General features: G+C 44.3%; 1 protein-coding gene across 1 annotated transcript; it reads right to left on the reverse strand.

The window, feature by feature from the left end:
• Positions 1-205: 205 nt before the first annotated feature.
• Positions 206-10,504, reverse strand: LOC111967423 (endoplasmic reticulum membrane adapter protein XK-like). The gene is made up of 3 exons (XM_023992423.2): positions 9,416-10,504; positions 2,974-3,233; positions 206-2,889 (listed from the first exon to the last, which is right to left on the reverse strand). Exons 1-3 carry the CDS (start codon positions 9,763-9,765, stop codon positions 2,051-2,053), a joined length of 1,449 nt encoding a protein of 482 aa, XP_023848191.1. The 5' UTR covers positions 9,766-10,504; the 3' UTR covers positions 206-2,050.
• Positions 10,505-12,888: the final 2,384 nt, after the last annotated feature.

Consider the following 12,888-nt stretch of genomic DNA (forward strand, 5'->3'; position numbering starts at 1 on the left):
CAGTTCACTTGCCCCAGGCAATAGTGCAACCCTTAAGGTCCCTGCTACAACTTGGTTCAGGAGTTTTGCTAAGTTACCATCAGGAGAAATAAAATTGTACAACTGACTAGGTATCCCCCTTTCCTTTCAGGTTTACCTTCCTATCTATACGTTTTTTTGGAAAGCTATACCATAGGCTACTATTATAATAATTAACGACAAAATATGATATATATAACAGCATTTTTTATTCAACAAATTTACATTCAAGTAACAATGCAAAAGATAATGCACTTAAACATACTATTGAAATAGACCATACAAAACAAAAGCAGGGATTAAATGCACTTCAATGCTACAGACATAAGGTACCAATAAGGCATCAAGTTCTTTATATTAAGTCATCATTGAAAGTAAAAAGATATGTTCTGAATTGCATTTAAATTACAATATATTTACAAGGACAGTGTGATTACATAAGATCTATTGGCTCTTTAACCCACTTCAAATGATCACTGTCTTGAGACTCAATTTGCCTTTTAACCACTGTGTTTGCAAAGGGAAAAAAAGAAGCGCAAACTGAGCAGCCAGATACTACACTGAAAAAATATATAAACGCAACATGTAAAGCATTGGTCCCATGTTTCATGAGCTGAAATAAAAGATCCGAGAAATGTTCCATATTTCTCATAAAATAAGTGCACAGATTTGTTTACATCCCTGTTAGTGAGCATTTCTCCTTTGCCAAGATAATCCATCCACCTGACAGGTGTGGCATATCAAGAAGCTGATTAAACAGCATGATCATAACACAGGTGCACCTTGTGCTGGAGACAAACGGCCTCTAAAATGTGCAGTTGTCACAACGCAATGCCACAGATGTCTCAAGTTGAGGGAGTGTGCAATTGGCATGCTAACTGCAGGAATGTCTACCAAAGCTGTTGCCAGAGAATTTTATGTTAATTTCTCTACCATAAGCCACCTCCAATGTCATTTTAGAGAATTTGGCAGTACATCCAACCGGCCTCACAACCACAGACCATGTGGAACCACGTCAGCCCAGGACCTCCACATTCGGCTTCTTCACCTGCTGGATCATCTGAGACCAGCCACCAGGACAAGTGACGAAACTGAGGAGTATATCTGGTCTGTAATAAAGCCCTTTTGTGAAGAAAAACAAATTCTGATTGGCTGGGACTGGCTCCCAATGGGTGGGCCTATGCCCTCCCAGGACCACCCATGGCTGTGCCCCTGCCCAGTCATGTAAAATCCATAGATTAGAGTCTAATTCATTTAGTTAAATTGACTGATTTCCTTATATGAACTGTAACTCAGTAAACCCATTGCGTTTACATTTTTGTTCAGTATAATACAAACCATTCATTACAGTGGGTGGAGTGGGGTATGAGGAAGGTAGCTCGGATTTCATCTAACCTTTTATTTCCCCCCATCTTACATATGGGCGTGCAGATGAAAAAGGGCCCTAATGCAACATCTGGAGTTTGTTCATTAAGTAAACCCCCGAGAACGTAAGCAGGGGAAGTCCCAGTTTAAAGGGCAAGTCAGTCCTCTAGGGCCGGAGACACTTGGCATGCTTCCCACACACCTGGCCCCACTGTATCTGACCCTGTGCTGCTCTCTCAAGGCTGCCTTTGTGCATCACACCGGCATATCTTAACAGAGTACATTCTTTGGACTCCCTTGACCCACTGTCTCTCTACCTGTACAGTAGATGTTCAGTACAAACGGTGCACTCGTCAGTAACCCATTTAACAACAGTGATGTAACATTGTCTATATCATGGCTTATCTTTTAAAGTCCAAGACTCTGCGTGCCCGTGTTATTCTAAAACGAGAAGCATTGATAAAATCATGGCACCAATTTGAAATGCGCTTAGCTAACCACTTGAGACCAACTTGTCCTCTGTGCACCGCAGTACAGAATGAGCTGCTCTGTCCATCTCCTAATCTGCACCACTCACAGTATAACAGTCCTGAGTGTACATAGCCATTAGTTCAGTAGCTGCACCAAGCAGTGGCCCCATATCATCAAATCACCATGTGGGGCCTTCTCAAGCCGCCTCCGTGTCTTCAACGATTGCCGTCTCGTGCTCCCCCAGCTGGCTGGTGAGGTCAGGGGGTTGCAGGTCTGGCGGCTCCAGCGGTACCAGCACCATGGTGGCAGTGGTGGAATAGGAGTGGGGATGCCCCTCCCCCGCTCTCCCCACACCCCTCCGACAGCAGCAGACGCAGGCCAGGCAGTCGTGCACATTGTGCCTGAAGAGGCGCCGACACGGGTGGCAGAACTGGTAGAAGAGTAGCATGAAGAGCACGGCCAGGCTGTAGCAGATGAGCAGCTGGGCCACCAGCAGCGGGGCGCACACGTACGAGTAGAAGTCTGACTTGTAGAAGTACCAGAGGGCGATGAGCGCGCTGTTCTCCAGGAAGCGTCCGCCGTAGTATGCGGCCAGGCGGCCCCAGTGCTGCTTCATCTCGATGAGGTCGCGGTGGCCCAGGTCTAGCTGCACGGCCGACCAGCAGAAGACGTTGATGCAGGCGTACAGGAAGGTGACCAGCGACAGCACCACCGTAGTGCCCAGCTTGCTGAAGTTCTTCTCCACGTTGTCGGGCAGCGAGGCGCGTCGAGCCCAAAACTCGGCCCAGGGCTGCAGGAAGAAGAATAGCAGGTTGCCCAGGCCCACGAGGATCACCCAATAGGTGAGCGCGGAGCTGAACAACACCAGGGAGGTGACGCGCGTGGCGATCTCCAGGCCCCGCCACAGGATCATGCAGAGGTAGGCGGCTGGGCGCAGCCGCACCTTGTAGTCGTCGTAGCGGATGTTGATGGCCAACACGCTGCACACCAGGGCCCCGTAGGTGATGGAGAAGAGGCAGATGACCATCAAAGTCACTGGAATGAACACAGAGACAAAGCACTCGTTAGACCCTCCAAAACAACAGCATTCACCATGAATGCCATCAAGAGGACTCTTACGTCTGATAGGGAGGAAGTACTTCTCCTGGATGTTGGCGTACAGCTGCAGGGTGAGCTGGGGGGTGGATCCCAGGAAGGCCTGGATGACGGCGGTACGTTTGAAGGCGTTCCGATGGGTGGCCAGCTTGCGCTCCGAGTGGCCGATCTCCCACTCCATGGGCGTGGCCTGGTCCTTCTTCAGCTTGATCTTCCTGGAGATGGTCACATAGGGCTCCTCCTCTTTACCCGCTTTGAAGTAAACCACCAGAGCCTCGAAACACCTGAGGAGGAAAGGAGAGCATGGAGTAATACCACAGCCACCAGAGGGCAGTACAGGCTGACAAAAAAAACTAAGATTGAAAGTAAAGAAACAATCACGTGATTTGCATTATCATTCAATATTTTCATCAATAAATATTACATTTAGCTTCATATTTAAAAAATGCAATATTGCTATATGGCTCCACCAGAGGGCAAAAAATTAACTGACAGCCTTTGACACTGCATGTACAAAACATTAGGAACACCTGCTCTTTCCATGACAGACTGACCAGGTGAATCCAGGAGAAAGCTATGATCCCTTATTGATGTCACTTTTTAGATCCACTTCTATCAGTGTAGATGAAGGGGAGGAGACCGGTTAAAGAAAGATTTTTAAGCCTTGAGAMAATTGAGACAGATTATGTATGTCAAATGTGTGCCATTCAGAGGGTGAATGGGCAAGACAAAATATTTAAAGTGCCTTTGAACAGGGTATGGTGGTAGTAGGTCCAGACATCCAGCCAACTTCACACAACTATGGGAAGCCTTGGAGTCCACATGGGCCAGCATTCCTGTGGAACGCCTTCGGCGCCTTGTAGTCCATGCCCCAACAAATAGAGGCTGTTCTGAGGGCAAAAGGATGAGTTGCAACTCAATATTAGGAAGGTGTTCCTAATGGTTTGTACACTCAGTGTATTCAGTACTGAAACCTAAGAAGTGTGTTCCCTTCACAGAGGTAAATGACAGAAAGACGTTGACACCGCACACAGATAGCACCAACATGTTGTTTAGCACTCCTTTAATCTGCTTATGTTGAGTAGTACCAGTGCAGTGGATAGCTGTTTACAAGGCAATACATAACTTCTAAGCCAGGGATCAGCAACTAGATTCAGCCGCGGGCCGTTTYTTTCTTGAGTGGATAGTCGGTGGGGCCAGAACATAATTACTAATGATTTGTAGACTGCAAATTGATTGTAAGAAGCCCAAACAGATATGTTAGACTAAAACATCATAATTTCAAACTTTGCATACGATCACGTCGTGTCTCTATTATGCATGGGAATACTTCGTAAGAGATTTCTTAAATTAAAATCACTTGGAGCTGATTTCCTGGTGTTTTTTTTTTTTTACAACAATGAAAATTCCACACAATATTTTCTATTTTTTGTTCAGAAAACTAGGGAGGCCAAATAAAACCACCCGCTAACCAAATTTGGCCTACGGGCCACCAGTTGGGGAACCCTGGTCTAAGGTATTCACACTCAACCAAGTAAATCACAGTGTTTGTCTTGTCTTTCAGACCAAAACATATACTTTGGACATGGGCTTAGGGGAGAGAACACAGACAGGCTAGCTACTAGGATTCTCTTCCTGCTAGCTCAGCTGTGGGCTGCTACAGGACACCACATTCAGCCATCAGCCATTTAGGGAGGGGCACAAGCCACCCCTCATCTCTCCAGTGGTATTACTGGTAGCCTATGCAAAAAACTGTCTGAGAGTTTTATGACTGGTCTACAGATGGGAGGTGGTAGCGGTCACAAGACTATGATTTTCTCATTGATTTCCAGGGAAGCTTGGCATCATAATGCAGCTAAGAATGCGTGCTGTCAGTCCAGCCAGAAATTCAGGTTCTGAATGACTAAGAACCAATGTATTTCACTTTGAGGAAAAAGCACAGCTGGGGAAAAGGTTGGTTGACAGAATCAATATGCCTGATGTCCACAGCAGCATCTAAATGGTACCATCAGGTGAAGCAAAAAGTGCCTACTGCCGGGTAATTACTCCCTGGCCATAAAAATCACTGTGCTCTCTGCTTAGGCTACCAGTACTTGTAAAGAGTACAAAGTAAAACACACATGCAATATAGAACTAACTTAAATCTGTAGTAGCTTCATCCATTTTTGGACATAAAAATGAATGATATGTAGCCTACCCAGTGATTCTTGAAGAATATAACTTACAAATGCCTCATGAGCTTAGTTCAACTGTCATACCCCATCAGAACCCCAAATATAAGCTTGTTTAACTCCAATGTAAATAAACACTGTATAGCTTTATAATTTTATATCATGGATGGTCAAGTCCTGGCATCCATAGCTCTGTCTATGAATTTGAGTGGTTACATTTCTTCAGCCTCATTCCTCAGCTTTTTAGCAAAACAGTGGCGGTGAGATTGCTTGTTATTGTTCCAACTGCTGATTGCCACTTTAAGGCATGGGCTGCAGTTCAAGCAACCGTTGCAGTTGTCTTTCATCAAAAAAAGCCACAAGGGTAGTTTCATCATCAGGAAATCCTCTCAGCATGCTCCTTGAGAGACAGCAGAGATTCTCACCTCGTTCTGGTTAACAACCATGATTTGGCATAACACCCACAAGATGCATTGGGGCTAAGGATATACAGATGCCAACCTTTCTTCATTGTCTGTAAACATGGTTTCAGTGCTGCATGCTGGGAAAGGGAGATTGCTATCAGCTAAGTATGTAGCTACTTCTGCCTCAGGGGAGGAATATATTCCCTCAGAGAMAAGCTGTGACAAGGTCCACTCAAGCAGGGAACCAACCTGACACCACAGAGATTCCCAGTTGGCCATGTTTCACAACATCTTGTCAACAGATTATCTAAGATATAGATTGCAAGACACATTCATATAGTGAAACTGTACTTTGTGTTAAATTTACAGATATGCGAGTAACAAGAAAAACACTACCCTGGGAGGTAGAGTCCTTGCCTATTACAAGGCAAAGCAAGCCGTGCAGCCAGCAGCATTTCAACCCTTGGTCGGAGTTGCTAAGAAACCTGCTATATCGAAATGCGTCAACACCGATAATGATCTGTGATTTTATCATCCACCAAACTCCACAGGAAGTGCACAGCTGATAAAAAAAGAAAAAAAAGTGTTATTGTCACATACACTGGAGAGGTGCAGTGAAATGTGCTGTTTTACAGGGTCAGCCATAGTACTACCCCRCCCCTGGAGAAAATTAGGGTTAAGTGCCTTGCTCAAGGGCACAGAGATTATTTTCACCTTGTCGGCTCAGGTATTCAAACTAGCGACCTTTCGGTTACTGACCCAACACTCTAACCGCTAGGCTACCTGCCGCCCCAAGATCAGCGCAAAGCTCAGAGGGGATAGTGGGAGTAACTGTAACTAATGCACAGCTGTTTCTCTAGTGCAGGGGTCTCCAACAGGTCGATGGCGAGTTACCAGTACCTCGCAGCCCACCTAGGAGTAGCTCGCCAAACAATTCTGAAGTATATGCAATTTTCACATGTTCTACCGCAAACTGACAAACAAATATCCCAAGTAGGCTATCAGACACCGCAAGCAGAAGAATGTGCCTATTTGAAAACTATATTAAAAAAAGTGTAGCTCGCAAGATCATTTTTTAAAGTAGCTCTCATACCACAAAAGGTTGGAGACCCCTGRTCTAGTGCCTCTCTGTTTGACACAGTTAACCATCCACTAAGAAATAAAATAGGGTTTGAGGCAGGAAGTTAATGATATGAAGCTTCCTGCCCAAGGGAACCACATCTCCAGACAAGGCAACCTCCAGAGTATAATTATAGAACTGTGTAGCTGTAGCACAACAACCTTGAAACCTTGATCTGGTTCTACTGGAAACTGAGGGGCTGCTTCTCACTGGTTAGCACTGCTACAGTGAGGGAGTGGGGGAGCAGGGCTGTTAACAGTGTGCCAATGTCATGTCATGTGCTGGCTTGGCAAATGCCTGCTAGTCAGTCACTTGATTTGTCATAAAGCAGGGGTGCTCAAGTACTATTTGAGGAGGTCCGGTCASAAATTTCCTAAGTATTAAAGGTCCGGACGGATAATGTAATTTATCGACATAGCAACAAACCTTGTAACCTCAAACTGTTCACACCCCTTTAGCTGGGAGAAAATGTTGCAGTTTTAAAGCTAATTTCCTGCAACTCAATGCATTCTTCCATGTCTTATGTGTGTTTATATGATACCATGGGTCGAAGCACAACCAAGTAAAAAAAATTACATTATCTTCCTTGTCATATTTTCTTTCTTTTTTTTTTCTCTCGGGACCCGCGGTCCTTATTGACCCCATTCTGGGTCCGGTCCACCAGTTGAGTATGGGGGCCATAAAGGGTGCAGCCAAAGAGATCATGCCAAAAATGACCTTTGAATTGACGAGATATGCGCTGTAAAAGTAAGGTATTCTGGGATGTATTCTAATCTTAGGATATAGAAAATCTTTAAAACATTTAACAATTTTAAAAACATTGGACAGTGTGTTTTCATGCAGTAAATCTGCTACTCTAGAAGAATCTGGAGGGATATGACACAGGTCACTGCTTCCACATCCCAGTCAGAGGCTCCACTAGAAATTTGAATACTTGAAACAGTGGTTTCTTCCACACATGGCTGATAGTCACACTTGACTAAATGGATCACATTCACCTCACAGATTCAAGGCAGTTCTTTGTTGTGGAAAATATTCAATGCAGATCGACAATAATGGATTATAGGAAACACTGTTATTCTGCTTTTCTGGGTCTTTTGTTATCTGTAATGTTATCCATTGTACACCATATGGAATGGTAAGCCACGCAGAGCTAAAGCCAACATGCCAAAGGCCTACTTCTTGCAGTGTTAAAAGGGCCACACCCTCAGCTATCTACAAGGCCTACAGTGTAGAGCTGGGACGATAAACCGACAATTATCAACACCGACCACTTATCACAGACATTTTGCTGATATCGTTTATTGCGATAAGTAGAGAAACATGACGTTTGAGATTAAATAAGATTGCTAATATGGGTGATTGTTAATGTGACAATTTATGGCTACAACCATCAAACTACTAGTAATTTAAAAGATAAATACAATCTTTGCACATTAATGTTATATACTTATCATTAACACATCAATTCACAATGATATGGATTTTTGCCCATATCGTCCAGCTCTACTACAATGGATCAAATATGACTAAAATTCAAGAGTTAAATCCAAGGTACAGTTGACAAACCAAAGTTCACCAACAGTGTCACTCAAGACATGCCCAGTTTCTAAACAGCTACCAAAGACTCCCCTTTAACTTTATTTTGCAAGTGACAAATGGCTCACGGTTTGTTCAACAGGTCTAGTTAAGAGTGATTTGTATTTAAAGAATTAAGTGAGGGGACTTTCAGTGTTTGAGCAGCAATGGAAGCCTTCAAAGTGTGGGCATTTCACACCAAAGCAAAATGAGAGATAAGGTTCTCTAATTTCAGCCAATTAGATATGTGAAACAAATTAAATAAAAAGTGTCTGATCAAAACTAAGACATGCACATACATTTCTGTATACTAATGGCATTGACCTCAAATGGGGTCCCACTCCTTATAACTTGTCACTTGGCAGTGACAGTTCAAACCCAATTAGAAGTGGGTTGACACAAAGAAGCAGCTGTATCTACAGTAGACTACATGACTGACAAAGGTGTAAATGAGAGGGTCCATCTGAACACTGACCCACTTCACATCTGGCCAAACAGGTTTGAAGAGGCAGGAAAACACACTGCCTAATTTATAGGATAACTGAGTCAACATTGTAGAGCGTTTCTTAGTATGCCTGCAGTACTGTAGCGGGAAATAAAGTAGTTTCGTGAGGGCTCAACTATATGAACCAATTATATGGCACTTACAAAAAAAGATATGCTGTCAGAGTGCAGTATGTTGCAAAAACTACATCCAAATTAAGTATTTTTTTACTGCAGTAATTTTGCAGTACACTGCAGTTATTGTTTAATTACTGCATCCAAAACACCACAGTCAACTGCAGTTACTGCACTTTTACTACAGTGTCAAAACTGAAATATTTTTTGTAAGGCGGGGGTATAGTGTTCTACACTATGTCAGGCAGTAAAACGCTCATATATAAGCCATTTTACACATTACCCTCTCTCCTTCGAGAAGCATCTTCCCGCACAGTCCCACCTGACAACAGGTACGCTTCCCCAACACCCTGCCCGAGACCACCAGATTGGAATGATCCCACCAATGTAGCCGGACAGCTGATTGGGGGCAAGATTCTGCTGTGCAGAGGTGAGCGCTCTACTGCCTGTACCACGAAAGCCTGGGCGGCAGTAGACAACTCACATTACAGTACAACTGAGCACTATGCTTCAAGTCATCCTAGTTGCGGTCCGAAGCTACTCAGCACTGTGATTACTTGTGGTACTATACCTACCTAATGAGTGGGCCCAGGAGTAGTAGATGCAAGAAGAGAACAAAGGGGCGGTCTCTTCCTAAGTCTCTATGAATGAATGTCAGCGCCAACTGAGTCAATACAGCGGGCACCAACATGAAGGTGATGGTTGACCCCATCCAGATGTCGTCATCGCTCTTGTGGTAAACGTTGCAAAGCACCGCTGCGCAGACGAACTCAGCACAATACAACAATGTGGCTAACACCACGCTGAATGGGGGCTGAATGTTACTGTGGTTGACAACCAACATGACTCCGTTTTCAGAGGCGGATTCATGGTGGGATTGCTCGACGTCAGAGATATTTTCGACTTGGTCGCCCTCTTCTTCCATGGCTCTCTCACTGAACAAAACAACGTCAGACAATTGAGAACTGTAGGGCGGATGGATGGCTCAGTTTTAGGCAGGAAAGTAGGCTATAGATTGCAGTCACATTGTATCCTTATTCAGACAATGTATCAATTTCTTCAAACAAAGCAGGTAAGTTGTCATTCATGCACATATCAAGTTTGTTAAACAACGTCTACAATTGTTTCCTCGTGAAATGTTTGCTTCGGTAGGTCCTGTGCTTTCGTCAAATTTCAACACACAACAACAACAATAACTCGTTACAGTTCAGCATGACGCGCTCTCTTGTGCTTATTTTCATTCCGTTTACAGACAGTTTCGACACCGTGGCCACTATAAAATTAAAACAGCATCGTATCTCTCCGGTAGCCTTCCAAGTCAAGACCGGGTGGTTGTACGTGTAAACACCAGTCAATGTCAAAGATTTGCATTGCGCTCGAAACTTTCTTTGCCAAAGAGATGCATGCCGCTGATGTCCGCCTGCAAATGTTGTACTCAGTGCCCCCCATTTACGCCCAACGCGATGTCAAATGTTGAATCCTTATCAACACCGAAACAATCCATCCACTGTAGTGTCCCATTGCAAATTTGAATGTTTTCGTTAGCTCCGCTAGTGATCAAGAAAGCAAACCAGGTGTCTGAACAGCTCCTATTTTTTTGTCTATGGACGTGTTTGTAGGGTAGGGGCAATGCTGCCCCTCACAGCTCCTGGGTCCTAGGCCCCGTTAACTCCTTCTTCTATGATATAATGGAGGTTCCCAAACAATCGTGTAAGTGTATGACGCCACCTACTGTGTTGGGATGTACGATCAATCATGATCTGCCCAATTCTGCACGAGCAAAATTATTTAAAAAACGTTTTAGAACACCTTCAAGGGTTTTTCTTTATTTTGACTATTTTCTACATTGTATAATAATAGTGAAGACATCAAAACTATGAAATAACACATATGGAATCATGTAATAACCCAAAAAGTGTTAAACAAATAAAAGTATGTTATATTTCAGATTCTTCAAATAGCCACACTTTGCCTTGATGACAGCTGTGCAAACTCTTGGCATTCTCTCAACCAGCTTCATGAGGTGTGGAGAACTTCCGGCGCCGACCGAGATGGCCGCCTCGCTTCGCGTTCCTAGGAAAATATGCAGTATTTAGTTTTTTTATGTGTTATTCCTTACATTGGTACCCCAGGTAATCTTAGGTTTCATTACATACAGTCGGGAGGAACTACTGAATATAAGAGCAACGTCAACTCACCATCGTTACAACCAGGAATATGACTTTCCCGAAGCGGATCCAGTGTTTTGCCTTCCACCCAATACAATGGATCTGATCCCAGCCGGCGACCCTATGCGACGCCGTAAAAGGGGCAAACGAGGCGGTCTCCTGGTCAGGCTTCGGAGACGGGCACATCGCGCTCCACTCCCTAGCATACTACTCGCCAATGTCCAGTCTCTTGACAATAAGGTTGATGAAATCCGAGCACGGGTAACATTTCAGAGAGACATCAGAGATTGTAACGTTCTCTGCTTCACGGAAACATGGCTCACTCAAGAGACGCTAACGGAGTCGGTGCAGCCAGCTGGTTTCTTCACGCATCGCGCCGACAGAAACAAACATCTTTCTGGTAAGAAGAGGGGCGGGGGTGTATGCCTTATGATTAACGAGACGTGGTGTGATCATAACAACATACAGGAGGTCAAGTCATTCTGTTCACCTGTTCTAGATTTCCTCACAATCAAATGTCGACCGCATTATCTACCAAGGGAATTCTCTTCGATTATAATCACAGCCGTATATATTCCCCCCCAAGCAGACACATCGATGKCCCTGAATGAACTTKATCTGACTYTWTGTAAACTGTAAACCACACACCCTGAGGCTGCATTCATCGTAGCTGGGGATTTTAACAAGGCTAATCTGAAAACAAAACTCCCTAAATTCTATCAGCATATCGATTGTGCTACCAGGGCTGGTTAAACCTTGGATCATTGTTATACTAACTTCCGCGACGCATATAAGGCCCTCCCCCGCCCTCCTTTCGGAAAAGCTGACCACGACTCCATTTTGTTGCTTCCAGCCTACAAACAGAAACTAAAACACAGTAATCTAAACCTAACAATTCCACAACTACTACCTTATACACACAAGTGTAAAGGATAAAGAATATGTACATAAAGATATATGAATGAGTGATGGTACAGAACGGCATAGGCAAGATGCAGTAGATGGTATAGAGTACAGTGTATACATATGAGATGAGTAATGTAGGGTATGTAAACATAAAGGGCATAGTTTAAAGTGGCTAGTGATACCTGTATTACATAAAGATGGCAAGATGCAGTAGATGATATAGAGTACAGTATATACATATACATATGAGATGAGTAATGTAGGGTATGTAAACATTATATTAAGTGGCATTGTTTAAAGTGGCTAGTGGTACATTTTTACATAATTTCCATCATTCCATTATTAAAGTGGCTGGAGTTGAGTCAGTTGTTGGCAGCGGCCACTAAATGTTAGTGTGGCTGTTTAACAGTCTGATGGCCTTGAGATAGAACGCTGTTTTTCAGTCTCTCGGTCCCTGCTTTGATGCACCTGTACTGACCTCGCCTTCTGGATGATAGCGGGGTGAACAGGCAGTGGCTTGGGTGGTTGTTGTCCTTGATGATCTTTATGGCCTTCCTGTGACATCGGGTGGTGTAGGTGTCCTGGAGGGCAGGTAGTTTGCCCCGGTGATGCGTTGTGCAGACCTCACTACCCTCTGGAGCCTTACGGTTGTGGGCGGAGCAGTTGCCGTACCAGGCGGTGATACAGCCCGACAGGATGCTCTCGATTGTGCATCTGTGAAGTTTGTGAGTGCTTTTGGTGACAAGCCGAATTTCTTCAGCCTCCTGAGGTTGAAGAGGCGCTCCTGCGCCTTCTTCACAACGCTGTCTGTGTGGGTGGACCAATTCAGTTTGTTCCGTGATGTGTACACCAAGGAACTTAAAACTTTCCACCTTCTCCCACTACTGTCCGTCGATGTGGATAGGGGGGTGCTCCCTCTGCTGTTTCCTGAAGTCCACAATCATCTCCTTTGTTTTGTTGACGTTGAGTGTGGA

Source organism: Salvelinus sp. IW2-2015, linkage group LG8, assembly GCF_002910315.2.
Source record: "Salvelinus sp. IW2-2015 linkage group LG8, ASM291031v2, whole genome shotgun sequence".
In the NCBI taxonomy this organism is placed as follows: Eukaryota; Metazoa; Chordata; class Actinopteri; order Salmoniformes; family Salmonidae; genus Salvelinus; species Salvelinus sp. IW2-2015.

What these genes read in the sequence shown, in the direction of transcription:
- LOC111967423 (XM_023992423.2), bottom strand. Translation starts at nt 9,765, where the DNA reads ATGGAAGAAGAGGGCGACCAAGTCGAAAATATCTCTGACGTCGAGCAA. An exon ending in CTCCTGGGCCCACTCATTAG is followed by an intron (nt 3,234 to 9,415) that starts GTAGGTATAGTA and finishes TTTCCTCCTCAG; the next exon opens with GTGTTTCGAGGCTCTGGTGG. An exon ending in GTACTTCCTCCCTATCAGAC is followed by an intron (nt 2,890 to 2,973) that starts GTAAGAGTCCTC and finishes TGTTCATTCCAG; the next exon opens with TGACTTTGATGGTCATCTGC.